The sequence below is a fragment of the Artemia sp. Qi Xiang Cuo genome, chromosome 13 (assembly GCF_049724085.1).
Source record: "Artemia sp. Qi Xiang Cuo chromosome 13, ASM4972408v1, whole genome shotgun sequence".
Classification (NCBI taxonomy): domain Eukaryota; kingdom Metazoa; phylum Arthropoda; class Branchiopoda; order Anostraca; family Artemiidae; genus Artemia; species Artemia sp. Qi Xiang Cuo.
Window position 1 is genome coordinate 53,501,246 of NC_142806.1, and position 26,655 is coordinate 53,527,900.

At 33.9% G+C, this 26,655-nt stretch overlaps 1 protein-coding gene across 2 annotated transcripts; it reads left to right on the forward strand.

The window, feature by feature from the left end:
- Positions 1-7,150: 7,150 nt before the first annotated feature.
- Positions 7,151-24,949, forward strand: LOC148945420 (U8-agatoxin-Ao1a-like). Of its 2 annotated transcripts, none has more exons than XM_089098608.1 (3): positions 7,151-7,271; positions 12,276-12,363; positions 24,603-24,949. In XM_089098608.1, exons 1-3 carry the CDS (start codon positions 7,184-7,186, stop codon positions 24,766-24,768), a joined length of 342 nt encoding a protein of 113 aa, XP_088954734.1. In that variant the 5' UTR covers positions 7,151-7,183; the 3' UTR covers positions 24,769-24,949. The 2 variants fall into 2 exon arrangements, with proteins under 2 accessions (XP_088954734.1, XP_088954735.1); XM_089098609.1 differs by having other exon boundaries at positions 24,630-24,949.
- Positions 24,950-26,655: the final 1,706 nt, after the last annotated feature.

The window sequence follows — 26,655 nt, forward strand, 5'->3', positions numbered from 1 at the left end:
TTGTGGTGCATCTGCAAGCAATATTTTACCTTAATTTTCATTTATCAGTTTCTTTTTGTCTAGCATTAGTTTTGAAAATGAAATTCCTGCTATTTGAGTATAATTTTAAGCCAATATTAATGGGTTTTTTTTCACAATTTAGGAAATCTATTTGCATATCTTTAAAACCTTATAAATTAGGATTGAGCGAAGTTGTGAAGCTGAAATGGTTTCACTTTTATAATACACATATTTTTAAAGGTCATCAAAGGTCAGGATCCTCTAGAGGGCGAAGGAGTGGAGGTAGGTACTTCAAAATACCTTCCCGGTACATACTTTAGACTGTAGAGGCTGCAATTTGTTAATTACAAAAGTGACTGAATGTAGCAATTTCATTACAAATGAGGCCTTAAACAGCTCTCTACGATGCTCCAATGCCCAGCTAGCAGCAAAGGAAAAACGAAAAAAAAGATGTTGTTCAAGCCAAGGGATTGAAAGTTTCCTTTTTAGGGGTTTTGGCCAAAGGAATTCTAATGGTGTTCTTTGTGTTTCGATTCGACACCATCTTTAGGGGGTTTCAGGCTATTTTTGGTTACCATGACCCGTGCTCGTCTTTACCTATCACTGCAACCACGATTATATATCACACACATCTTTTAAAAAAAGGTTGCTTTTCTGGGGTATGATGTCATATTCGATTGATTGTATTCATCACGGTTTTCCACACTTAGCAACTCTCTTCTATAAACAAGAGTCGAAATCCCGAACAAGCAATCTCAAGCCTTTTACCTCCGACTCATTATAGCCTATATTCATGCCTGCAAATATTATACCATAATCCAGAGGCAGCCTATAAAAGATAACTCAAATAGGAAGATGTTTTTCAGCCCAAACAAGCCCACTAAAACAAACAAAACCCAATAGAATTATCCATCAATCAGTCAGTCTACAACCCTATGGATTCACTTGGAAAACACCACTTGCACATTTGAGCACTGAAATTTCACTCATTGATAAAATACAAGGTTTTATTGAATCACCTCGGAATAAACTAGCGTCACTATCTTTCTGGAAAATTCCAAACGGGTATTCTTGTTGGAGAGTAACTTTTCTGAAAACTTAAGCCTACTAAACGGACTTTAAATTTTTTTTTTCAAATAGGGTACGAAAAATGTAAATTTAAAATACCTGGAAAAACATGCTTTTGGATTATTGGGGAACTCTGTTTTCGCTGTTTCCGGTCTTAGCCGCTTCACATACAGGGCAGGTGGCAACAAGGTGGTGACACAACAGGAAAAGGAGGTCCGTCAAAAGCATGATCGGTGGCAACAAGGTGTATATATTTAGAAATCCCCAATAATCATTGTACAACCCTTTGTATTTGCACTGAAAATACCGCCCTTAACTTTAGTAACTCAAATTTATAAAATACATGTTAAAAAGTATTGAGAATCCTCTAAGCAATCCTCCAAGTTCTGATATTTGAAAACTGCACGATTTAGGTCTAAATGAGTGATGGGCGGCAGTGGTCTAGAGAGAGAAGGATCCTGGTAAGCCACCTATAAGCGTGATTAGATAATTTGCTTCTCTTGGATAAAACATCCGTATGTGCTAAATCAGGTTGCACTAAAAACGATGAGACTGAAAATAGGGTAAGACCTTCGTATTAGGTCGAAGGTATGTTCCAAGGCCCATCTGCAAGGTTCAAACAAGCTTCACCATGATCGAAGCTTAGAGCCCATGTGCCAGCCGTTTTTGTCAACCATTTTTGGTTGTGATTGAAATATTTTAAACTGTTTTCCCATATATAACAAAGGAAATAAAATAATAAAAGCACGTGGTTATTCTTACATAGAGAGTTGTAGAGCATACCAGAGAAAAGGCTGAATGTTTAGAACTACAAACGAATGAAAATAAAAAAAAATATATCTGATTTAGGTTGGTTGCCGGCACTAGCAACCAACCATAAGCAACCAACAATAAGCGACATGTTTGAAAAATCGAATTGTTAATTTAATTTTGTCATACAATTATCGTCAAAAAATCTTCCCAATTGCATATATTTTTTCATTTATTTGATCGATTAAACCACTGAACAAAATTTTCATCTTGGATTCAGGCACGTGATTGTGACGAAAACCTATAGGCCTATACCCCTTCTGGATTTCAAATCTTAAATTTCTCTGTCCTTCAAGGATTTCTTGCATAGTCTGCAATTTCAAATACGATGATGTGGCTTTCAAATATGATGTGACTTTTAATATGACGTTTAAACGAGCCTTCACCCTAAAGAAATGCCTCCCCCGAAATGCCTTAAAAAAAAGTATGCCTACCTACCTACTTGTAACTCTTCTGATATAACCAGAAGAGGTTCAAATCTTATTATAAATAGTTCAAATTCAGTTCCCATGTCAAGCCGAAAAAAACCAGTCATCCAGAAATACCAAAAACAAATTATTGATCATCTGAAAAAACACGAACTTGTCAAATGGTCAGTTTCTCGACCAAAGACCCCAACCGAATTGGGAATGTTCCTGGTGATTCAGGCATTGTTTGTCCATGGTTACAACAGAGTGACTTGAACTTTGATCCTCCTTATACAGAGGAGAGTCTCATAGCTGCTGCTCTGTAGTAACCGTTGATTAAGGATGTATTATCACTTTTAAGGCTATGATATACCTGGGTATAACCCATTCAGTTTCTATTGCATCTTATTCAAAATCTTGGGGAGGGGGCAAACAAGTGTAGGGGACATAAGTGCCTCAGCCTTTCCAATTGATGCCCATGAGGTTCTGCGAGAGGATCAAATAAAAAAAATTAGGTATTCATGAGTAGATTTAAACTCAAAACGTATAATATTTTAAAGTAAAAGAAAGGAGAGGATTTACTGTTAATTAAAAACTCTGCATTGTTTTAACAATATTTAAATTATAATACAAAGCACAATATATTTTATAATTTCAAGATGAAACAGTTACAACGTTTAACAATGCATAATTGTTACCAACTTAAATGATAAGTAAAACCGAAAATGATAAAGGAAAACCGAATCTTTTGTATTTAAAAGTCTGACCCAAAATCCAAATATACTTAATAAGAAGGATATTACTATTCGTAGATTTGGACAGTAATATCAACCGTGGTACCAGCTTACTGATCGTGACTCTCATGAAGGCATTCAAATTGGCATCAGGGTTGCCACCCCTAGTGATTTATCGCTATTTCTAGCCATTTTTGATGTTGCCTAGTGATTTATTTCTAGCTTATTTCTAGATTTATTTCTAAAACCAGAGATTTTTTTTATAAATCTAGTGATTTCTCACTATTTAGCATGTAGATTCATGATTCAATCGGATAAATTATACAGGAAGCTAATTAATAAAAAAACTAGTGGTTCATTACAATTCCTAATGTGGTCAAAATTGGCATATATGCAAATATACCGCCTTTGAAACTTCCGATTTCCCACCATATGTCCATATTATATATGACCCCAGAGCGTTATCATCGAGATAATAGGAGCACTTAGTTAATCGCAAAGTTCGAAAAATGTTCTATGCTTCCTATTTTACAACATTTTCTCAGGTTGAATTTTTGCCTTCATATTCATGTTTTTTTCTATGTAATCTATCAGTTCTAAATACATTTTCTTCTGTTAAAACCTTTGCAAGCCGAGTGAATGGTGGATATGAATACACCCTCTTCATCTGCCAATAGAACAGGAATGGAGTAATTGGAAAATGAGAAGGTAGGTATACATCAAATATAAAACAAAGAAATAAATCATTGAAATAGAAAATAGGACTTGGTGCTTTTTATAATAGGATTTTTAATATAACTAGATAGATTAAATCGATTGTAGTTTGATGATTGAAGTCGGTTGGAAGTAATGGGGATCATCTACTCTGGGAATTGTCTAACGATTTTAATTTCTACTTTTAATATCTAATCGAAACTCCGATAATTCTAAAACTTCTCTTATTTGTAATTGAAACACCTAATGTATGCAGATTACTTCCTATTCATTAGATTATGGGATTTGTGTTCTATTATATCAAATAGTTTGTCGTTAGGAACTATAAGAATGGAACTGCAAGACTCGATAGTGACAGACATTTCAGAAATGAAATTTTTATATCAATCAATATACCATCGGCTTACTATGTTGATTCCAAATATATAAGATTCATTAAGCTTAGTTCTACCCATAAAAGGCTAAGAAACCGTGAAAATTTGCCTGATTTTGAAAGAGGGGTGAAACACTCAATAAAAGTGAAAGAATTTTGATTTAAGTTAAACCATTAAATTCGGCATATCAGCGAGCCGTAATGTACATATTTCAAATTACTTTATACAAAATCGTTTAATTTTGTATTATTTGCCAGAGGAAAAATCACGGGTGGATGTTATTTTGTTGTTGTTTTTTTTTCCAGGGGTGATCGTATCGAAGCAACGGTCCTAGATATCGGGAAAGGACTCATTTACACGGAAATTAAAATTTCTGGTGTCCCTTTCATTTGACCAAAAAGATTGGACGGCTACTAGCCCCCTCCCACGTCCCTTTTTTCTTCCAAAATTGTTCGATCAAAAGTTTGAGATAGCCATTTTGTTTAGCATAATTGAAAGATTCCAAAATTATATCTTAAGGTTTAACATGACCCACGCAGCCCCTGAGGATAGATCTGGGGATGAAAGTATATTAAGGATAATTTGCTAAGGATAACGTACAATCTATGAAAACCAGTTTCACAGCCACAAAGATAAATAACGGGTGACAGAATGCATTGGACTTGTATAACTTGGGCTATATATTTACTCATAAGGGGGGTGGGCGCAAGGTTAGGTTACTTTACCCCCACACCCCCTGAATGTGCAAATATATAGCCCAAATTATATTATTGTATAAATTAAAGTATTATATTTGCATTATATTTTGGTATACTTCATTAGGATTAGCCTTACTTTACTTATTGGGCGTGTTCCGTATAATTAACAAGTGCCACTGTTTTTAGGAAGCAATAAGACCGATGCTTATCGAAAGTTGTGAAGAGTGGGACACATTTTTTCCATGAAGTTATAAAAAGGCCATTTTCAAAATTGTTGCTGGTGTCCCAGTAATTATACTAGCTCAACTAGAGTAAAAAGGAAAATAGTTTCTACATTTTTTTTAGAAAAACTGGGGGGTTTCGGCTCGACAAGGAAAATAAATTAAAAACAAAAAGCAAATATTTCGATTAGATCACCGATAACCAATTGTCAGTGATTGGGGATAAGCCAAGGGTATCAATACAGGAACATACAGGGAAAAGCGACGATTCTCTGCATAAAGCTGCAAAAAGGCATTTCTCGAAATTTCAAGGGTGAGAAAAAACAAAACGTCAATCTAAAGATCTTTTTCCACATCTAGGGGGTAATTTTCCCCCTTCCTGCAGGTGCGCCTGTATAGAACATGGTAAAGAAACAAAACAATTATTAATTACAAAGATAAAGGGTATTATAATTCTAGTGATTTCTGGTCAATAATCTTGTGATTTATGTGCTAATTTAGTGATTTTTTCAGTAATCTAGTGATCTTTTTCTCACTGGGTGGCAACCCTGATTGGCATTAGTCAACAGTGACTTACTTATAGACTTATTTATCTTCAAGCATGAAAACGCTTGTTCCAAAATGCCTTTGGAACCAAATATTGATATAAGTCTCACAGAAAAGTATCTAAGTGTAGAAAAGATGCTTCTGGACATTACCCATAGAATTATAGCAGATAAACTGATTTGAGATTCTTTTTAAGTTACAACTTGCATGCAAGTCAAAGAGCTTCAAGTCAATGTCTATCCTCTGGGAATGGATCAGCTTCGGTACGAAAAGTTGAACTAAAGATGTTCTCCTGTAGGGGTGTTTGTTGCCTTCCAATTACTTTCGACTATTTAAAAGGGCACTAGCCATTTCAATTTCTAATCGAATGCTTTTTAAAGTTTCTACGACAACCCGTTCTATAAAACTTTATGTGCCCCCAGGGCAAAACTTACAACCCTTGTCCTGAGGACTGTGAGGGGGTTGTCATCCTCAAAGACCTAATTTACAGAACTTAAAACTCTGTTGAATAAAATAGCTATATCTAAAATTTTGATTGGATGTGTTTTTGGGAAATGTGGGCGTGATAGGGGGGTTAGTTGCCCTCCAATCCCTTTCTAGTATTAAAAAGGGCGCTAGCCCTTTAAATTTCCAATCAAATGAGCCTTTTTTGAAGTTTCTACGACAACACCTTCTATAAAAACCTTATGTGCTACCAGGGCATAACTTACGACCCTTGCTAAGGTATACAAACATTAACATTACCAATCTGTTGGTTTATATAGACAACACCTTCAAAGGACAGTTACTCCTTAAGCTGTTTGGTGCCATAAGCAGGAGTTAAATTTGTGCTCTTACGTAAGAGGGAACAATAGTGAATAAGCCAAATTACAAGATACTTCAACATGTCGTGTTAAAGCAATTCTTACGTAGGAGCACAAATTTAACTGCTGCTCTCATATAGTTTTTTTTATTAGTAAGTCCAGCTCTTTTTGAAGCAAATGACTTTTGTATTTCAAAGGATTATCAACAGGAGTATCAGTTGGGGGGTAGGGGGCATTTTCCCACATAAATTATTTTGCCTTTCTCCTCTATTTCAAAAATACTCTTTTTTGTATTATCATTAAACAATGCCTGTTTTTTTCATTTTCACTGATGCAATAGAAAAAATTTGCCCCTCATATTTCGAAAAATACATTTTGCCCTTTCCCCCTAAATTTTCGTAAATTGACGCCACTGATTATCATCATTCTTGGTCATTCTTTAAGACCAAATTCCCTTTTCTTAATTAGTCTTTGTACAGTGAATAGCCCTTGGATTGCTCTTTTTCACTCAAAATGCCCTCTATGGCTCGTCTTACCCATCCAAATTAATAATCAAGCTTCATACATCCACGCTTTCTATAGTATTTATTTAGTCCTACAATTCCCTCCAGGAGGGATACCTCAAGATGATATCTTTTGAGAAGGTGTCGGGGGATATGTCTTTGTCAGATGAATTGCGTAGGAGCGTGATGTCACCATTTGAAACTCAGCTGCAATTTCTGCTTTCCATGTGCGCAGTCCTTTCAGTTAGAAAGCATGTAAGGGCAGAATCCAGTCATATTTCGGTCAGTTGAGCGATACAATAAAGATGAAACAAGTCAAATTGTCATTCGCTATTTTGATCATGTTAATTGTTTTACATTGTGTTTCGGCTAACATTTACGACACAGGAGAAGGTAGTCAGTTTATTAAATTTATTTGATGTCTTTTTCTGTTTTCTTATGAATTTCTATGCTGGACAGAAGATAGATTAATTTCAAGTAAAGACAAGAATGTAGTAGATCGTCCATAGAAAGTGTAAGATGTATTCTCTTCCGGCGAAATTCGATTTCGGAAGTACCCAGCTCGATTAAAAAAAAAATATATTATATTTACCCTGTTAATTTTTCCAATATAGGCGGACGATACGTCTTTGTTCAAACGGATTTAACCACGTGCAACCACGGACAATTGCAACCAGGAGGTTTTAGGACTTAGGACGTCCAATTTTGAAATAAGAAATATAGTTCACACTGTTTAGTGTCAATGAAAGTAAACGAGTCCTTTTCGGGTGCAAATTCCTCGTTGATGTATCCTTCCGTAGCCTTTTTTTTTTTTTTTTTTTTTTTTTTTTTTTTTTTGCCATATTTAGCAGATATAGATTGACTTAACAGAGTTGGGTGTACACGGATAAACAAGTTGTATGTGAGTAAGTTGGATTTTTCATTGATACATATACTTTTAAGTCTAGTAAAAGGAGTCCGAAGCTCCTAGGGCGCATTTTGATTCATGTTTGCGTTCAAAATGTTCCATTAGTGGTTAATCGCTTTCCTCTAATTTCCTCCAACTTTTTTTTAATTTGAAGCATTTAAAGCATCTCCAGTATGTCATTGTTCTCCACATTGACTGCCATTTTTATTCTTGGCTATTTTACTTACATAATTTGAAGGACTTATACTGACTTGTCTTTAATGTAATTTTTTGTACTGTCAAACAGTTCGGGGTAACGAACTGTAAGTAAGGAGCGACCCGGCTCAGTAGTAACCGAAACTCTAGAAAACGAAATTTTGATGCCAATAGATACATCAAAAGAATTAGATTTTAATGCTGATTTCAAATATATAAGTTTCATCAAGTTTAGTCCTACCCATCGAAAGATACACGCCTGAGAAAATTTTCCTGATTTTCGAAAAAAGGAGGAAATACCCCCTAAAAGTTATAGTACCTTAATGAAAATCACACCATCAGATTCTGCGTATCAGAGAACCCTACTGTAGATGTTTCAAGCTCCTATCTGCAAAAATGTGGAGTTTTGTATTTTTTTTACCAGAAGAAAGATCACGGATGCGTGTTTATTTGTTGTTGTTTTTTTCCAGGATTGATTGTATCGACCCAGTCGTCGTATAATATCGTGGGAGGGCTCATTGGAACGAAAATTGATTGTTCTAGTGCCCCTTTTAAGTGACCAAAAAAATTGAGGGCAACTAGGCCCTCTCCTGCGCTAATTTTTTTCCCAAATTCACCTGATCAAAATTGTGAAATAGCCATTTTGTTCAGTATTGTCGAAAATGTAATAACTCTGTCTTTTAAGATAATTGAATAACCCGAAGTCCTCGGGGGAGGGCTTAAAGTTATGAACTTTACCCAATGTTAACATATAGTATTGGTTATTGGGAAGTATACAGACGTTTTCAGGGGGGATTTTTTATGGTAGCGGGGGGTTGGTGGGTCGAGGGTTATGTGGGACGATCTTTCCATGAAGGAAGCTTTCATGGGGGAAGGGACATTGATATGAAGGGGCGTCGGATTTTCCAGCATTATTTAAAAAAAAGATCAGAAATTATATAAAAAACAAGTCTTCCAACTGAAAGTAAGGAGCAACATCAAAACTTGAAACGACAGAAAACATTACGTATATGATTGGGTTTACCCCATAGTCAATACCTCGCTCTTTAAGCCAAAGATTTTTTAGTACTTTCATAAGAGCTATTTATTCTAATTACGGAATTTGTGATTAAGGGGTCATTTTTAAAGAATTGGAACAAAATTCGAACTTTAGCTTAAGGAGCAAAGTATTGACTAGGGGATGAACCCTCTAATATACGTATTAAAAATAAATGGATATAGAAGTTCGTTACGTAAGGTACGGATATTTACCCGGTTTAACCCCCCCCCCCGCCGAAATTTTTGACCGACTCGAAAATAAGTCGAAAATTAGTAAAACCTAGGTAAAAATCAGTAAAATTAGTCGAAAACTGAGTCAAAAATTAGTAACCCCCCCCCCCCAAAAAAAAGTAAAAAATTAGTAAACCCCCCCCCTGAACAAAAATCCCGGATACGGCCCTGATATATATATATATATATATATATATATATATATATATATATATATATATATATATATATATATATATATATATATGTGTGTGTCTGCTACTAACAACTGAATGCAGAAACGAGTCGCCAGAGGCCAACTAAGATGCACACGCTTCTTCTCAACGCCGCTATATTTAAAACTTCCCTGTTTACAACCTCCCAAGAAGTTCCATATCTATATCTATATCTATATATATATATATATATATATATATATATATATATATATATATATATATATATATATATATATATATATATATATATATATATATATATATATATATAAGTTTTATTTTAATCTGAAATACATAAGTTTTATATACCTGTTTTAGCAAGGCAAGAAACTCAAATGTGCCTGAAGTTTCTTCCAAATCAGAATAATGTATTTAGCTTCTTCAACTTACTTGTTTTAATGCGAAAGTTGCTATGTAAAATTTGTCAAATTTATTCATATAATTGACTTGACCTAATCACTTAAACTCAGGGAGTGTTCTAGAACACTATTACCAATAATGGTAATTTGTTATAACAGTTAGTTTAGAAAACAACAAATCTAGCCCTTATAAATTTTCGTTACCTTTTGTTTTGGAATGAAAAAAAATTACTAATTTACATTAATGATAATTGAGCTCCGGAATACACACTCAGTATATTTAGAGTGCGTTCAGACCCTGAACTGCGGTAGTTGACTTGATTTCAGTTAACTGTAGCTCTGACAAGGTCTGAACGTCGGCATCTTTGTCAGTATGACAAATCGTTTGAAAATTTTTATACCAATTCCAAAAACTATGAGAGGATTTTGAATGGAATCCTATCAAATAAACTACGACCATCTTTGTCAAAAATAAATGAAAAACTTATGCCACACAATGTATGATGTTTGACCACACCCGGTCTTCGAATGAGAGAAGGACAGCGCAATACACTAGGTCGGTCTTTGGAGAAAGAGGTGGCAAGTCTTAAAACTACCCTGAATGAGCTCTGATCCCTGGTACAAGACCAGCTGAAATTGAGGTCTACCGTTGCCACCTTGTGCTCCTCTAGGCGTGGGAAGACCTAAGTCTAAGTAATAAATGTAATTCCTAGCATCCTTCAGGCAGGATTTATGAAAAGTCAACTTCAGATGGAGGGTAAAATGATCAGAGTAGCTGTAACTATGGAAGGTAAAACACATGAAGTTGACTATAGCTCAACTATCAAACAGTTTGTGGTAACGGTGTAGTAAGGAGAGACGCAGCTCAATAGTGACCGAATCGAAAAAATGGAATTTTTATTTCAATAGATACATCAAAAGAATTAGCTTATTATGCTGATTCCAAATATATAAGATTCGTTCAGTTTAGTGTTAGCCTTCGAAAGATACGAACCTGAGAAAATTTGCCTTATTTATGAAAAAGGGGGAAACATCCCATAAAAGTCAAGGAATCTCAATGGAAATCGTATCACAACATTCAGCGTATTAGAGAACCCTCCTGTAGTGGTTTCAAGCTTCTATCAACAAAAATGTGGAATTTGTATTTTGTGGATCCCGGATGCGTATTTATTTGTTGGTTTGTTTTTTGTTTGTTTTTCCCAGGGGTGATCATATCGAACCATTGCTCATAGAATATAGGCAGAGGGCCCGTTTGAACGGAAATTTAAAGTTCTAGTGAAATATGATTTACAGAGAAAAAGAAGAAAAAAAAATTCTATTTTTGGAAAAGAAAAATCTTGATCATTTTCATCGCAATCTCGAGATATGGGGGGAAATTATTTACAGAGGAAAAGAAGAAAAAAAGAAAGAAATTTACTTTTTGAAAAAGAAATTATCGTGTCCATTTTCATCCCAATATTGAGGCTTATGGATGGAAAAGGGGAGCTTCAATACTTCCCAATGAAAATTTTCGCTAACTTTTATGATTTTATAATAAAAAACATTCTTGCTCACTAAATAGGTAGGACACTAAAAATAAAATCTGTTTTTTTTTTTTTTTTTTTTATTGAAAAAGTGGAAACTTCATAATAGAAAAAATCATATATCACTGAATCTCCAGATTGTGAAGATTGTGATGAAAATGGACACAATTTTCCTTTTCCAAAAAAGAATTTTTTGCTTCTTCTTCATTTTCTCTGTAAATCATATTTCCCCGAATCTTTGACGCTTTTCTTTTTATTTCTCTGTAAATACTGCTTCCCCGGATCTTTTATGCAATTTTTTCGTTTGTCAACATTTATTTTATCTCCCATCTGCACAAACTCACTGGCAACAGTTTGACTGTCTAAAATAATAATACTTTCTTTGAAGAAATAAATCTTATATAATTGTGCTTTTAGGGTATGGGACTATATGGACATTGTAACAAATGCTTTTGTTTCAATGTATAGTATGAAAATAATGGAAGCGTCTAGTGGTGTCACTGACTTCATCAGTCGATATATTTGGGTAGATAATCATAGAGAGTGAAGATTGGTTTTTGTCAACACAGAACTAGATTTTTTGGAGGAAGGCGTTTTGATTCTAGAATGCCAAAGTGTAAACAGTAATCGGATCACTTGGAACACCAATACATTGAAGCCGTGTTGATAAGGAGTATGCATATAGTAATTGCAATTAGCAGCTCCAATATATATTTATTTATATATATTAAAATATGTATATATATATTATTATTATATTATTTTATTGTTATTTTATTATTATATTATTATATTGGTATATTATTATTATTCTATTATTATTATTATTATTATTATTATTGTTATTATATATATTTATATTATTATTAAATATATATTTATTTAAAAAAGAATTTAGTCTAGCCTAAATAGACGTTCTTTTTTAGAAAATGAAGTTGACGACCTTGCTTATTCGGATGGTGACGGATATTCCGGAGGATATGAGACTTTGCCATCCCTAGTTGTCACTCAAAAGTGAGTATATATTATACACCGTATCCTCCTGTCCGACATTTGACATACTACTACCGTGGTCTTCTAAAGCCACGTATATCTTAAAGTGACAGTCTGCAATAGTTGTGAATGATGAAAATAATTTAAAACTAATTAAAACATCTGTAATTATTAGATGTCATTGATAATTTTAAATAAGCAAATTATAAGGAAAATATAAGAAATGATAGGAAAATTCCAAGGATCTGAATGAGATACTAGCCCAAAAGCCCCCTCCCCCTTCTAAGCACGTGCCTGTCTCATTGTACTTCTGAATTAAAAGTTACTTAAGTTGACAGGGGGCTGGTATATATGAACGAAGGTGGGAGGGGGTCCACCTAAGCCGGTCGGTTTTCGGTCTGTCGGCCGCGAAAGAAATTGTAGTAGAATGTCTGATATTTTGTATTTTCTTTGCTAATCCTTTTTATTTGAACATACCAGCCAATAAACATGCTCTTTTGTGTGTTTAATAATGACCTGTGAAGATATTTTAAATATTAATATCAATAATTTTACAAAAAAAAAACACGCTAAAGCCAGTAGTCATTGCAAAAGCATGGATATGCAGAATTACTAGCGATGACCAAAGATGATCTGAGGTGTGACATTTACCAGTTTGCTTAAAATTAAGGTAATTGATTAAATTGATTGGTTGAAAGTTGTACTATCATGAAAATACCTCAAGTCAATGAATGAACTGTAGCAGAGAAGGCCCAGTAGAGTTTATTATTTTTGAATACCAGAGAGGGGGAAGCATGAAACAGGAGGTATGAAGAGAATCGGTCTGAAAGACTTTCTCCTGATGTTAGGACCCAAAATCTTGCGAGGCGCTTTTTCCCTTACATTTGACATTCAATGCACACACACAAACACACACACACAAACACACACACACACACATATATATATATATATATATATATATATATATATATATATATATATATATATATATATATATATATATATATATATATATATATATATATATATATATATATATATATATATATATATATATATATATATATATATATATATATAAAAAAAAAAATATATATATATATATATATATATATATATATATATATATATATATATATATATATATATATATATATATATATATATATATATATATATATATATATATATATATATATATATATATATATATATATATATATATATATATATATATATATTGAAACATTGAAACACTTTTTGTATGTAATTTTTAATAGCTTGACTAGTATGCATGTATTTCACAAGTTTTACCTGACATGGGTTACCATATAATTCTTATGGTAGAGGCTCCACCGTGCCGGGTAAAGAAAGTAAAGCCTCGAAACCCGTTAAGGCAGGTGGTATTTCTTCTGGTGAGCCCTAAATGGAAGGTTCTGCTTGGAAATATTTTGCTAAATTTAAGGTGCTTTTGCTTGTAAATTTACAACGACTTACATTTATTGATGACGACTTTGCATGGACTTGGACATTTCTATTTGGTTGACGGTTTGGGTATACTGTTTGGTCCTAGGTAGTTGGATAGATGGGTAAGGTAAAAGCCTCGTTCAAGTGCACATTTGTCTCAATTGCTGGATTAGGACGACAGTTTTTTTTTTTTTTTTTTTTTTTTTTTTTTTTTTTTTTTTTTTTTTTTTGCCAAGTAATTACCTCTTAAACATAATATATATATATATATATATATATATATATATATATATATATATATATATATATATATATATATATATATATATATATATATATATATATATATATATATATATATATATATATATATATATATATATATATATATATATATATATATATATATATATATATATATATATATATATATATATATATATATATATATATATATATATATATATATATATATATATATATATATATATATATATATATATATATATATATATATATATATATATATATATATATATATATATATATATATATATATATATATATATATATATACATTTATCTCGACACAATAGAAAACAAAGCCTATTCCGTAGAAATGGAATATTATTGCTTATTTATTTATGTATGTATATATATATATATATATATATATATATATATATATATATATATATATATATATATATATATATATATATATATATATATATATGTATATATATATATATATATATATATATATATATATATATATATATATATATATATATATATATATATATATATATATATATATATATGTATGTGTATATGTATGTATGTATGTATATATATATATATATATATATATATATATATATATATATATATATATATATATATATATACATTTATCTCGACACAATAGAAAACAAAGCCTATTCTGTAGAAATGGAATATTATTGCTAAGGTGTAACAAAAAATCCATCACACAAAGGTTTTCATCAAGGGTTTCGTCATGTCTCAGGACCTAGGTTGTTAATTTTATGATTTAGCCCATTCAGGGGATATAGTTAGAGTCATAGATACAGTTTTAATTTTGTAAAGAAGACTAAGGGTTATAGAATTGTAGTTAAACCTATCTGAACATAAAATCTCTGCCGAACATCATTAGAATTTGTTTTTTTGAATTCCCTAAAAGTCTTTCGTAATTTGTTTTATAGGGAGGGACTGAGGAGTTGTTTTCTTACGTTCTGCTGTAGATTTTTATGGTCAAATCACACAAATCATAAGTTTTTGTTCAATTCAATCAATAGAACCAATTTTTACTTTCAAGTCTGCAAACCAAGATTAGAATGTTAGAAGTTACAGTGATGACAGTGGTCAAATATGGCTCTGAAGCATGAACGCTCCGAAAAGCGGATGAAGATTTGCTAGATGTTTTCCAGAGAAATCGCTTAAGGATTGTTCTAGTTCTAGGTACCCGGCTGACTGACGTATTTCAAACAATAGGTTATATGAAAATTGGGGTTCAATACCGCTCTCTAGGGCTATAATGAAAGAAAGGTTGAGGTGGCTAGGACACATTGTGAGGATGACGGATGACAGATTGCCGAAGATTGTTTTTTGTGGCCAACCGTCTAGGGCTAAAGGGAAAGCAGGTCGTCCTCGTCTGGGGAGGGAGGACGTCATAAAGAAAGATTTAAACGATATGGGAACTTCGTGGGCGGGTGTAAAAAGGGAGGCTTTGAATAGATTGAGGTGGAGAAGGAGCTTGCGTAGCTGTGTTGGTCTTAGGCGGCATGGTGCTGCGGTGAGTTGTTAGTAGTAGTAGTAGTAGTAGTTTAAACTGTCTATAAGTATTTTCGGTTTGCACATATTAGCTATGCAAAGAAAATTCAGTAATTTTTTTCGAACCACGGTATTTCTTCTTTTTTATTTTTCAGAGCCTAAAACTTTATTCTCCTTTGATAGTTTCAAATATGTAACTTTTTTCAAAATAGCTACTGTTTTTTACTTTAAGATTCCGTCGACTTCTGACAAACAGTCCTTATGTTTCAATTCAACACTCTAGGGGACATTCTAGTGGCAGCTGATCTTGAGGATTTATCTGAATGATCTTGAGGTCTGTGGGGATTTATGACGAAGCGGTCGAACCTGATATACTCCTATCTAATACTAAACATCTAGAAAAAGAGATACAATGTTCTAATTTTGTAAAATCATACAATAAATGCCTAAACTGTGCTTATAGACCCTTACCCCAGTGGGATAAAAAGCTTACTTGTACAAAAGTTGTGAATCAAACAATTTCATTTCTGTTACTTACTTAAAATTTCATACAAAAGTGCCAATCAGGTCTTCCTTTCTTTTTGCTGGCTCACAATTTGACATAACGAAAACCGACGAACAAAAAAAATGGGTAAAAGGGGGGGGGGGGTTTATTTGGCACCTCTCTCTGAGAAATGCTTAAGGAATAGTATGAATGGATAAAAAAGAAAACATGACGATTGGCGTAAAAAAAATGACCAATAAAATTAAAACACAGTTTCCACAGCGGAAGTATATTAGACTAAGCTCTTCCTGTGATTTTCCTCTTCGCTCTTACTGTGATTGAATTTGTGCTCTGCCGAATACAAATGGCTCTATTAAGCTGCGTATATATTTCAACTTGTATTTCTCACAAATCATTTGTGAAACTACTTTTGGTGAATTTAGGATCAACAAAACAGAGCTAAGGACTGCGATGTCGACTGAAATCCCCCCCCCCTCCCATTTTCTTCTGTGGTCATTATCTACTTTTAAGAATCAAATTTGACAACAATTTAGAAAATTGTAAAAACTATCAACAAAATATTTTAGACAACATAAATATGTCTGTTTTTAGATTTAGAATTATCAAAACAAGGCTAAAGACTGTGAGGTCGAATGAACTTTTCCCCGCATTTTGACCTGTGATTATCATCTGATTTTAAGGATCAAGTTCGACAATAATTTTGAAAATGTAAATAACCATTCAAAATATATTTTAAACAAGGCGTAACATATTATCTGTTTTATAGAACAGCCTTTTTTTTTTATCCACCCATGTTCTACATTAATCTAATAATCACTTAAAACCGTTTGCTAAGTTAACCACAAAGGGAGGATCCGTGTAGTCTCTTAAGATCAATTACACTTTAATCTCTCTGATCTACACTACCCTGCTGATCCTCCCTATGAGAAAAACTTACCAAACTGTTTTTAGCGATTACCTCAAAAGCGTAAAAATATCACGCAGCCTTTAGATGTGACAACAGGGTTATCTTCAAGCTAAACTATCATAACAAAGCTGACTAGTTTTAGAAGAGAACTGAAAATGAACCTCCAAATAACAAAAGATGTGGAATCTTCAAGCTAGATGAGTACTTATTCTTTCATCAGGGAATCCGAGTAAAGACATTTGGCATATTTGACTGTTTGTAGAAGAGAGCCGAAAATAAATTTCTGAATAATAAAAGATGTGGAATCTTCAAGCTAGATGAGCACTTATTCTTTTCATCAGGGGATCCGAGTAGAGCATTTGAGGACAATTGACATATTTGACTATTTGTAAAAGAGAACTGAAAATAAACCTGCAAATAATAAAATATGTGGAATACCCAAGCTAGATGAGCACTCATCCTTTCATCAGGGGATCCGAGTAGAGCATTTGAAGACAATTGTCATATTTGACTATTTGTAGAAGAGAACTTAAAATATATCTGTAAATAATAAAAGATGTGAATCTTCAAGCTAGATGACCACTTATTCTTTCATCATGGGATCCGAGTAGAGCATTTGAAGATAATTGGCATATTTAACTATCAAACAGCTCGTGGTAACGAACTGTAAGTAAGGAGCGATCCGGCTCAATAGTAACCGAAAGTCTAAAAACGGAGTTTTTATCCAATAGATACATCAAAAGAATCAGATTTTTACGCTAATTTCAAATATATAAGTTTCATCAAGTTTAGTCTTAGCCATCAAAAGTTACACGCCTGAGAAAATTTGCATTATTTTTGAAAAAAGGGGAAACACCCCCTAAAAGTCATAGAACTTTAATGAAAATCACACCATCAAATTCAGCGTATCAGAGAACCCACCTGTAAAGGTTTCAAGCTCCTAACTGCAGAAATGTGGAATTTTATATGTTTTGCCAGAAGAAAGATCACGGATGCGTGTTTATTATTTTTTTTTTTTCCAGGGGTGATCGTATCAACACAGTGGTCCTAGAATATCGCGGCAGGGCTCATTAGAACGAAAATTAAAAGTTCTAGTGCCCTTTTTAACTGACCAAAATATGGAGGACAACTAGGGCGCCTCCCACGCTCATTTATTTCCCAAAGTCACTTAATCAAAATTTTGATATAACCATTTTATTCAGCAAAATCAAAAAGTATAATAACTATGTCTTTGAGGATTACTTAATCCCCCACAGTACCCGGGGGAAGGGCTGCAAGCTATGAACTTTGCCCAATGTTTATATATAGTATTGGTTATTGGAAAGTATACAGACGTTTTCAGGAGGTATTTTTTCGTAGTGGTGGTGGGTGGGTTGGGGGTTACGTGGGAGGATCTTTCTATGGAGGAAGTTTTCATGGGGGAAGGGAAATTGCTATGAAGGGGGTGCCGAATTGCCCAGCATTATTTTTAAAAACGATCAGAAATTAAATAACGATCAGAAATAACAAGTTTTCAACTGAAAAACTTTTCAACTGAAAACTTTTCCACATCAAGTTTACACCTAAAGCTTGACTCTGTCTCACAACTTTATTTTTAAAAACAATAAAAAACTTTAGCGTAAAGAGCGAGGCGTTGAGGAGGGAACAGCCCCTTTCATATACGGAATAATTTCTGTTCGTTTTAAGCTTTAATGTCGCTCCTTATTTTCAGTTAAAAAACTTGTTTTTTTTTTATTTAATTTGTAGAAAAGAACTAAAAATAAATCTCCAAATAATAAAAGACGTGGAATTTTCATGAGTACTTATTCCTTTCGTCAGAGGATCCGAGAAGAGCCAGGAGATACAATGGCAAAGTGGTAGTTGACAGTCATATACCCTATAATCTTATACCTGACAAATACGATAAAGATACCAGCCTAATACCTTATGATACCAGACAGAGATACCTCATACTATTTATGAAATTGTACACTTAAGATTTACTATATTGCAGATATCAATAACAAATCTCCCCATGACACAATTCAAGAAATATAGGAGAGGGGCAGGGATTTTTTTTATTTTTTCAATGAAAATACAAAAAAAAGACGTTTTCAGAAATTCAGATGACAGCTATACCATTTCTTTTCGTCACTTATTTCTTTCGACCAATTATGTTTGATCATCTGAAATAAAATAAGGTTCTTTAATGTCATTTCTGGTTAAATATGGCCAAATATAGCCAGTGGTCAAATATGGCTCTGAAGCATGGGCGCTTTGGAAAGCGGACGAAGATTTGCTAGATGTTTTCAAGAGAAATTGCCTACGGATTGTTCTGGGTACTCGGCTGACTGACCTTATTTCAAACAAAAGGCTGTACGAAAAGTGTGGTTCAATCCCGCTTTCTAGGGTTATAATGAGAGAAAGGTTGAGATGGCTAGGGCACGTCTTGCTGGTGAATAATCACATATTGCCAAAGATTTTCTTTTCGGCCAACCTTCTTGGGCTAAACAGAAAGCAAGTCTTCTGCGGTTGGGGTGGGAGAATGTCATAAAGAAAGATGTAAAGGAAATGGGAACTTCCTGGGAGGGTTTAAAGAGGGAAGCATTAAATAGATGGGGATGGAGGAGGAGTGTGCGTAGCTTTCTTGGCCTCAGGCGGTTTGGTGCAGCGGTGAGCTGTTAGTAGTAGTAGTGTTTCTGATCAAAGAGTAACTTGCACGAGAAAATAATTTTTTTTCTAAAGGATGTTACTGCTTTTTCGGCCATCCATCTTGGGCTGTACGAAAAGTAGTTCGCCCCCCCCCCCCAACAGGGTGGGAAGGAGTCGTAAGAAAGTATCTAAAGGAAATTAGTACTTTACGGGAGGATGTAAGGAGGGAAGCTTTGAATAGGCTGGGATGCAGTAAGAGCAGGTGCAGTTATGATGGTGTTTGGTGGCTTGGTGCTGCAGTGGGTTGTTAGTAGTAGTAGTTGCAGTATATTACTACAAATTCAATTTGCTAAAATTCTCGTCTGGGTCGTTACAAATCTTGCAACCAAAAACAACGTTAAAAACGTCAGCTTATTAGGCTTATGTCCGGTGTTAACTGTCAACATTTTTTTTTCTTCTTAGTTATCATCGTTAAATATGGCCGACCATTGACGCCAGAGCGACAAGACTTTGCAGCTTCCGCCATCTTAGAAAGGAATATGCAGATTGTAGCAATGTCAATAAGTTAATATAGGAATAAGGAGTCTTTGAAATAATTCATTGAGGACATCTAATTTAGGGAATTGAGAATTAGATTCGAAATTTTCTTTAGATCACTATGGAAATACTTAATGTTAACGGGAATAGACACTGCTCCACCTCACCCACCATGCATAATTTCACCAAAAGAAGTCGTTAATGAGGCATGGTAATGCGCAACGGCTTCAACTTGGTACAGCCAATCTATGTCCTAAAGCCGACCGAAGAGCAGGAAGCTCCCAAGCGCTTCTGCATCGTTTTTTACCATTGACGAACAATCTTTCTTCTGGCATTCAGGGCAACGTTTGCAATTTACGAGCAACTGCGCTTTAATAACAGAGTTCGAAATGCATGGGTGGTCATTATACCTTAGACAAAGGAACAGCTACACGAGTCGTCTTCTCTTTACAATTTCCGAGGATGGGTACGGTTGTTTACAACGCTTACGGATCTAAGTGTTAGATACTCGTTCATGGCGTTGAACGTGACGGAGACAATCGTGATAAAAGACATCTAAATTTCGGAGGTGATGAAATCAGTAGAACATTAACTACCAGTTCTTCAACTTTTGTTGTTTTTTTTTTTTTCATTTGTTTTAACCCTCTAGCTCCCTTTCAAAGCATTCAAAAGATATGATTTTCAGGGACAATTTCCCTTTAGAGACCATTTCAAATGGAGGTGCGGCACCTTATAAAGCTGCTCCTCACTAAGTGCTCAGTGTTCCTCTTGTGGGTATTCCAATCAAGTTTGGGCATGTTTATTCTTTCGCGGCTTTTTACTGCATCTTTTTTTCCCTCTTTATTATTAATTATGGACAGCATTTTATCTTGTAATGCGATAAATTTTCAGTAGTAGTAATCGTAGCAGTTAATAGATATTTGCAAAAACCATAAACATAACAAAATACCAACAACACATTGATAGAAGTTTTACCAATTTATAAAAAGTGTTGCCAGTTTAAAGAAAAAGAGAAACACTTCATACGATAGGGAACAAGCTTCTATTGCTGTTCGATTCGGCTCATGTATTGGCACTAAAGATTAGACCCTACCCAAATATGTAAGTAGGTCAGCCTCGCCTACACGGATTTTTCAGATAATTTGCCTATTTTTGATATTTTGGTGAAGCATCTGCTCTCTTCAACATATCCCCCTAGCTCCCATCCGCAGAGAAAATACTATGTCGGTGTTTAATCACAACAAGTTATGCTCGTTGAAAATTTCTCATAAAGCCTTGCTTGTTTGATGGAACACACACACACACACACACACACACACACACACACACACACACACACACACACACACACACACACACACACACACACACACACACACACACACACACACACACACACACACACACACACACACACACACACACACACACACACACACACACACACACACACACACACACACACACACACACACACACACACAGATACATACACACACATACAAATACATACACACACAAACACACACATACACTCATCCACACACACACACACAAATACAAAAACAAAAAAACACACACACAAACACAAACGCACAAAAACAAAAAGACAAACAAACACAGACACACAAACAAACATCAAAAAACACAAACACACACAAACACACCGACACACACACACACACACACACACACACACACCGACACACACACGCACAAATACACACACACACACACACACCGACACACACACGCACACATACACACACACACACACACACACACACACACACACAGACACACACACACACCGACACACACACGCACACATACACACACACACACACACACACACACACGACACACACACCGACACACACATGCACACACACACACACACACACACACCGACACACACACTCACACATACACACACACACACACACACACACACACACACATACATACACACAAAAAAAAACAGATTAACGCATAGACAAGCAAAGAAAAAAAAATGACCGATAGAAAATGGAGATAGGATCGGTAATTAGGGATCCCAGGCCTTATAGCTATTCGTAGAAAAATATTTCTATAGGAATAGGGTGCTGATTTTCTTATAAACAAAGGTTAATTGTAAATGGTATTAGGTTTCAAATAATAATTGACTTCCCACCCTTTTAGTAATTTGCTTTGGTATATAAGCATAGACTTTCGTAGAGGCGTTCAGTCGGGAAGAAATAAGCCTGTAAAAATATTGTCAATAGGGGAAAGGTTTCGAATAAAGCTTCCATTTTTGCCAGAAAAACATCATACTTTTTTCGGGTCTTTTTTTCTATTATTCTGACCTTCCAAGGGGAGGAAGTAAAATCCAGAATCTGACCCCACCCCTCGTTTGTATTTATTTTTATTTTCAAGGAATATATAGATATTTCACCAAGCCGTCTGAGGTCAGTACAGCTGTGCACTCTATAAACCAAATTACTAATGAGGACTATCTTGGCTGTCGTTATGAAAACGGCATTAAGTAACATTTTTTCTCACCGTAGCCCACTCCCTCAAACTAAGCAAGTTCTATCGATTCTTTATATGTGTTCTACCCTATCTTAGGGTGAGCAACTTCTTTCCACATCAACATTGTGTCGTACTTTAAAGGAAGTAGTTGTTCCCTGCAGATACGACCACTGGGGTTCAGAAATCAATATCTGAGCTGAATCATGAAAACTTTATGCCCCTGTGTCTGTTACTTTTTTTAATTATCAAACAGACTACTACGACTATTAACAACTCACTGCAGCATCAAGCCGCTTGAGGCCAACAGAATTGCATACGCTCCTCCTTCGTCCAGTCTATTAAAACCCTCCCTCTTTACTCCGTCCCAAGAAGTTTCCACTTCCCTTAAAGTTTTCTTACATCGTCGTCCCACCCCTTTCGGGGACGACCTGTTTTACGTTTGGCCCTAGACGGTTGGCCGAAAAGGATTATCTTTTGCAATCTGCTAACGTTCATCCGCAGAACATGTCCTAGCCATCTAATACTTTCCCACATTATAGCCCTAAAAAGGGGAATTGAACCAGATTTCCCACAATGCTTGTTGTTTGAGATACGGTCAGTCAGTCGGGTACTCAAAACAGTCCGTAGGCAATTTCTCTAGAAAGCGTCTAGCAATGGGAAAAATATTTGGCTTTTCGAAATTCCTACTATTTCCTATGTGTGTTATATCCTCTTTTTTAACTTGCAAAAATAGTTGAGCAGTAGTCATCGAAGATTTCAATACCAAAGTATATTTTTCCTTACCTTAAATGCCTAATGAAATATTGTTTACAAACAACAATTTTTTTTATTGCCCTTGAACAAACAAAACATATTTTTCAGTCGATCCGTTCTCCTTTAAAATTTATATCATGGATTACTGCCTTTTGATTTACCGTGGATGACCCGCTGCAAAGAGAATCACCCCCCCCCCCCCAAAAAAAAGATAAAAAGCAAACGTCTCCCAAGTACAATTTTCCTTGACAATTTCATTGCTGAACGAATTATAGACTGCCATCTACAGTGTTAAATTTATCATATTCTTGGCAAACACACAGTTTGCGTCCAAAGGTTTGAAATTCATAGTTTGCACTAGCTGTTGCAATAAGAGTGAATTCAAAGAACACTAAATTTACCAAAATATGAACGCTGAATGATAAGGGGCTTTTCGTGGCAAGACGTGTTTTAGCCACAAAAAGTGACAGATGCAAAAAAAATTAACAAGGGAAAGCGTAACTAGCTTATAAGACAGGCTAGTGAAATTATGCGGGCTGTTGCATTTCAGTGATTATCTTGTAAGATTTTTTAAAAATGCTTATAATTTCTTGAAGCGATAGATAAAAAAATTGAAGAAACAAAGTAAAAGGGAAGTTTTGTTATATTCATGAGCGTAACAACTTTGAATTTAGTGCCAAAAACCATTAGCCAAGAAAATACTTTCAACTAGCATTCCGGATTCACCTTCAAATCTAGCCAATTCTTGTTTTCTCGCACCTAGCTGCTTTCCGCTACGCGCGTTTAATCCTAAATAACCTATGGAAAGCTGACCTGGCTTCGCTTTCCAGCTCGCAAAAAAGGCCTATAAACTCTCACGAAGCGCTATATGCGAATCCGTTATGTCTTCGAAAAAAGGTTTTTAATTAAATCATATTGAATTTTTATTGCATACAACAATATATATGTGGTTGATAATAAAATGTAATTAAATTCACGATTTTGTGAGTTACTATTTGGTATCATTTTCCATCACTATCATCACTTGAAGGATAATCAATAAAGCAATACCAAAGAAGTTACGTAAAACCGTTGATAAAACATTATTTTGGTCGCTTCCCTTATTTGTTCCCCTTTTGATTGTGTTTCTGGACAATGCTAATGTAACTGTAGACGTTCCCCTTTTTTTCGTGTTTACAGACGATCCTGTATCCGACGAGGCGGGACTTGTGACCACCGACCACACGATTGTTGTTACAACTCGACCTGTCGCTGCAATCTCTGGGGATCTAACTGCAGATGTCACCGAGCAGGAATCTTCCAGCGATGGGGAAAATAATGAAAAAATAATATTGATCTTTTACTTTATTGTTATTCCAGTATCTTCTGTGTACAGTTGCATCTCTGCTCATTATTATAAAAACAAGTTACATATATCTCTCTGTTTGTTTTAATTAATTTATTTCTTTCTTCGGTAGCATGTGTTTATTTTTATAATAAAGTGTTGCTTTCTTCGCCCCCCATAAGATGTTTTTTTTTTCAATTATAGGATATCGATTTCCTTCAAATAATTGTATTATGAAAATTGACTACACTCGTCATTTTATATATACATTTTTTTTTTCTATTTGGCATAACCTGCCGTCTGATTATGAGTAACAGAAACAACACCATTTCTTAATAATGAAGACAAAAATAATTCAGAAATAGATAAGTAAACGAAAAAAAAAATCATATTTTGAGTGTGTCATCACTATTCCTGGTCAAGAATAAAAGTTGCAAGTGATAATATTATTTAAAAAAAATGTAAAAGATAAAAACAAAAAGAGAAGACATTAAAAATCATTCATGCAGTGAATAAAACAAAGAGAAAAGCTAATCAAATAAAATATTTCAAAACTAGAAAAAAATGTTCTTACCTTTCTTCCATCAAAATTTAGGCCAAAAAGTATGAGACACTAATAAAATATGAGACACTATCACCTTTTTGTTAGTGTTGCTACGTTGAACTGTGAGAATGAACAAGCGAAAAGATTTCTTTAAATTGGTAGCGCTTTTTGCCCCAAAAATTCACACATTACCAGACATTGATTCCTAAAAACTACTGCACCTTTACACTTTTGCAGGGGAGTATCTCCGGCATTTTTATTGGGGGCAAGAGGGGTCCACATCCGAATAGTCAAGGGGCACTGGCTATATAATAGTTTTTCTCCAAATTTTTGGAGGGGTAACTGCCCCCTTTGCCCCCCCCCCCCCAAAAAAAAAAAAACGCCCCTGCACCTTTAAATGAAATTCTCACCTTCTCCAGTCATTTGGTCCCACACATTTTAGATTATTTTTAATTGATTTATCACTCACGTATCCTTCTTTTTAACTTAACTTCTTTTTAACTTTTTAACTTCTTTCAACTTAGCTCCTGTGATTATCAAAACTGCGTAACTGCACATGAAGAGCTTTTATTAAAAATCGGTTTGAATATTTTTAAAATTTTTATGATATATATAAATATATATATATATATATATATATATATATATATATATATATATATATATATATATATATATATATATATATATATATATATATATATATATATATATATATATATATATATATATATATATATATATATATATATATATATATATATATATATATATATATATATATATATATATATATATATATATATATATATATATATATATATATATATATATATATATATATATATATGGCTGTGTAAGTTTCCGCTTAACCAGTTCAAACAAGATCTCATATTTAATAACAGAGAAGAATGACGGAGAAAAAAAAAAGAAAACACAGGAACGGGGATATAAAAAATAATTCATAGTTTGCCTGTGTCGGCACTACCTGTTCTTGATTAAAACAAAAAAATTGTAAGAAACGATGTTATTAAGAAGGATGTCTAAAATTTAAAAAAATTTGAAAAATCGAACAAATTTTAGAAACCATTTATACATTACACAAAACAAAGAGATAAGTTAATAAAAATAAAAGAGATCAAAAACTAGGAAAAAATTTATAGTTTTTAAGATATGCATCGTTATTAAAGTTTCCACTTAACCATTTTAAACAATTAGATCCCTGACTTGTCCAAGTTAAAGATAGGAACAAGGCCATAATAGTGATAAGGAAAGAGTTAAAGAGAGACGGGCAGTTTTAGAAAACGCTAAACCGCGATAGAGATACAAGAGATGAC